This window comes from Sinocyclocheilus rhinocerous, unplaced genomic scaffold (genome assembly GCF_001515625.1).
Source record: "Sinocyclocheilus rhinocerous isolate Xijiao unplaced genomic scaffold, SAMN03320098_v1.1 scaffold612, whole genome shotgun sequence".
Taxonomy (NCBI): Eukaryota; Metazoa; Chordata; class Actinopteri; order Cypriniformes; family Cyprinidae; genus Sinocyclocheilus; species Sinocyclocheilus rhinocerous.
The window spans coordinates 1163567-1167362 of record NW_015625585.1 but is presented as its reverse complement, the minus strand read 5'-3'; the positions used below and the strand labels follow the sequence as shown (position 1 = coordinate 1167362).

Sequence of the window (3796 nt, the reverse complement as noted above, 5' to 3'; positions counted from 1 at the left end):
GGAAGGAAAAAATGCAGCGATTGATATATAGTTTATTTATAGTTATTTTCAAAGCGTCAATGTACTGTCAAAAAATCTTCATTATTGTTTATTTAATTCTAACAAATAAGTTCTTGTTTAAAAACTAACCAAAATTAATTATTAATTATATAATTTATGCACAGGAGAGACTTGGTGCTGTTTCCAAAAAAAAGGAAATATATCGGTATATATCGGCCAAAATAAGTTGAAAAATATCGGCATATCAGATATCGGCAAAAATCCAATATCGTGCATCCCTAATATATATATATATATATTATACAAAGAATGGAATGTAAAGGTTCCATTGATATTAAAGGTTCTTTATGGAACCGTTGATGCAACTAAACAACCTTTATTTTTTAAGAGTGCAGCAGTTGCAACACCAAATAAAGTACATGATCATAAACAGAATGACTTTAAACTACAGCATAATGTAAAAGCATTAAGCATATTATTATTCATGCTTTAGTGCACATATGCAATGCGAGCAATCAAACATGATAATGGAGATGAAACGATATGATTGATGGATAGTATGAATACAGATTTACCTGATCAGGAGTGGCGGTTTTGCCAGTGCCAATGGCCCACACTGGCTCATATGCTATAACCACACGAGTCCAGTCCTTCACATTGTCTATAAAACACAGAAATTCATCATGGCATTTAGTGTTTCAAATGCATGAACAGGGTCCTAGAACATAATGTTAAAATCACATATTTGATATCAGATTTGTGTTTTTAAAAGACCTGCAATGACTTTAGTCTGTTCAAACACCACGTCCTCAGTGGTTCCAGCTTCTCTCTCCTCTAGTTTCTCCCCAATGCAGGCGATCACACCCAAATCGTTCTCTAGGCAATGGGCCACTTTCTGGCCAATCAGCTGCAAAGGACATCACAGCCAATCAGAGTGAAACAGAGCTGAATGCGGAATAGCACAAGATATGCATCAATACGAGGCCTGAATTTCAACACACAGAAAAGCAAATACGTAAAAGAGCTTGGATTCCTATTAAAATACCTCATCGCTCTCGCCAAACACGTGACGCCTCTCAGAATGGCCCAGAATAACCCAGTCAACACCGCAGTCTTTAATCATCACTGGGCTAAAGCGGAGAAGAAAAGGAGAGAACCAGAAATATGGTTTTAGAGTTTTGACAGTGATAAATGGTTGTTCATAAAAACTATAAAAGATACAAATGAGCACATATACCTGATCTCCCCAGTGAAGGCTCCTTTGGGTACCTTATAGCAGTTCTGGGCGGCCACACCGATCCTCTGGTCCAGCTTAGACCTCACATAATCAAGATAAATGGCTGGTGCTCCACACACCACCTCTAAACAATGAAGACAAAACCACTGTTATGATGAAACATCTGTCATCAAAAACATCTGTCATCATTTACTCACCCTCATGTCATAGTTTTTAGTGTGAAATATTTCTTCTTTTATTATTATTACTTTTTTTACTACCTCTGAATTTGTTAGATATTTTTCTCCAAGTAGAATGGGAACAAATTATGGAAGCCTGTTTCTGCCACGGAATAAAAAATAAAAAAAATCTCAGAATTCCAAGTTTACAACTCGCAAATCTGTGTATATCTTGCAATTCTGACCTTTTTATATGAGTTCTGAGTTTTCATCTCATAATCCTGTGTTTTGCTTTCTGCCATGGAACTTTGCAACATTTTTATCTTGCACTTTTTATCTCGACTTGCACATTTTTCAGACTTTTCTTCTTAGAATTGCGAGTTTATAGCCAAGTCAAAAAGAAATCAGAAATCAGATATAAACTGAATTGTGAGGGGGAAAAAAGTTGCAATTAACGGTTTTTATTTTATTTTTTTATCCTGTGGTGGAAATGGGCTTCTATAGCAAATTATTTGGCAAAGATTTTTCAATGCATTTTTTATGCATGTAGGACAAATATAGAGTCTGTAGGACCGAAAAAATTCAATTAATAATGAAGCTTTCTACAGCAGGCCTATGAAAAATGTGTTGCTTATGAACAATAATACATTTTTTGAGTGAACTATTATTATTGACTACCTCTGAATCTATTTTCCCCAGGTAGAATGGGAAAAATAATTTGGCTTACGATTATTTTACACATATGGGACAAATATTTTAACAATTATTTAGCTAGTAATTTGTATTTTTATGTAATTGTTATGCATATGTGACCAATATAGGATATATGGGACAGGACAAATATAGTGTCTGTAGGACCAAAAATTCTAAATTAATAATGAAGCTTCCTACAGCAGGCCAATGAAAAATATTTTTGCGTTTCCTATGAAAAATAATATGTGACTGTGATGACATGGAATAATAAAACAAAATCAAATGAGCTAGATTCATATTCAAGTTATTTCAATGTAAAAGCAGTTCAAACACCAGCCTCCATCCATTGAAAGTGTCACGTGACGTAATGCAACCAAGCGTCTCTGATGCTTGTAAACAACTTTATATTATTATACTCAAAATACATCGGACTGACAGGTTAAATTGAAAAACTAAAATACTTTCAGCTTAATATCCTTTCAAGTAAACAACATAACTTCAAATGAACGCCATGGACCTGTTTCATCGTTGAGACTGGCCGTGTTCAAGGTCATTATGAGCTCGCCCAAACTCTCTTTATCGCCGTTCATTTTCCAGTTTCCACCGACGAAGAATTTTCTTGAAGACATTATTGCGAGACAAACCGAACGGACCAAACACGCCGACTGCAGTTATAATCGCTCCCGTTAGAGAACTTAAGAATCCTACTATGGAGAAGGTTAGTTTATAAATATTCAATGAGGAAGCGCTTTGGCATTGGAAGATTGCACGTCAGGACGACGTAATTAATATTCATGAGATAATGCCACGCCATGAGAGCAACGTCACGTCGGCGCAATCTAATTAACACGAAAGTACTCAGCTTTCGCTAGGAAATCAACTGCATGGAACGTAAGCTTATATTAATAATAATAATAATAATAATAATAATAATTAATCTTTGTGAGCTAAACGTTGCGAATAATGAGCAGTCATAGGCTATCTCTTATAATCCGTTTACTAAAAGTTGCATAGAATGACTCAGTGGATTTTAAAATAATTTACAGTGAGGCCCAAAAACATGAGATCACTACGGAAATTGCTTCTATTTTGCATTTACATTATCTAGGTTATCCAGCATGATTTGAGAATGTTCCAAAGACCATTTTGTGCTTCAGCTGAAGAAAGTAATCTGACCTTTAATAATACAAAGTAGTTCACATGGTCAGTGGCATGCATTTTTCTTTAATTTGTTTGTTTTATGTGTTAACCGTTTAATGTCACTTTCCAGCACACAGCTTTCCCTAGAAATGGAATCGATACCGTATAATTCTTTTTAATAATAATTAATTATTTACACTGTAAGGTGTTTTAATGCCATTGCGAATGCTTTTGTACTTAGTGTGCCAATATTATGTGGCTTACATTATATTATTTAGTGCATTGCAGTTCTCTTTGTAATGCACCTTTTACAATGCATATTGTTCTGAAACAGCGTTATATGTCATATATATTGTCTTCTTTCTTATTTCACAGCCAAAGCAGAGTCGCAGACTTCATCAAGAATAGGAACTTGCCAATTACTTGTCTGACGTTTCTCTGTGAAAAGCTCTATTGAAAGTGGATTAGAGTAAGTCTCACGTCCTCCTTCTTAAGTGAAAGAAAAAAACAACTGTCTGATCTACTTTCTCAAGGTGACTGAGATTGCAGTAGGTGATAATATACTTAA

The 3796-nt window shown here is 34.9% G+C and overlaps 1 protein-coding gene across 1 annotated transcript in view; it reads right to left on the bottom strand.

The window, feature by feature from the left end:
- LOC107754015 (triosephosphate isomerase A-like) overlaps window positions 1-2854 on the bottom strand; it is a 5356-nt gene extending 2502 nt beyond the window's left edge. The window contains exons 1-5 of the mRNA XM_016570319.1: window positions 2606-2854; window positions 1238-1361; window positions 1046-1130; window positions 775-907; window positions 576-661 (exon numbers count right to left, since the gene is read on the bottom strand). Coding sequence (XP_016425805.1) covers window positions 576-661; window positions 775-907; window positions 1046-1130; window positions 1238-1361; window positions 2606-2717 — 540 coding nt within the window. The 5' untranslated portion in view covers window positions 2718-2854. The remainder of the gene's footprint in view (window positions 1-575; window positions 662-774; window positions 908-1045; window positions 1131-1237; window positions 1362-2605) is intronic.
- Window positions 2855-3796: the final 942 nt, after the last annotated feature.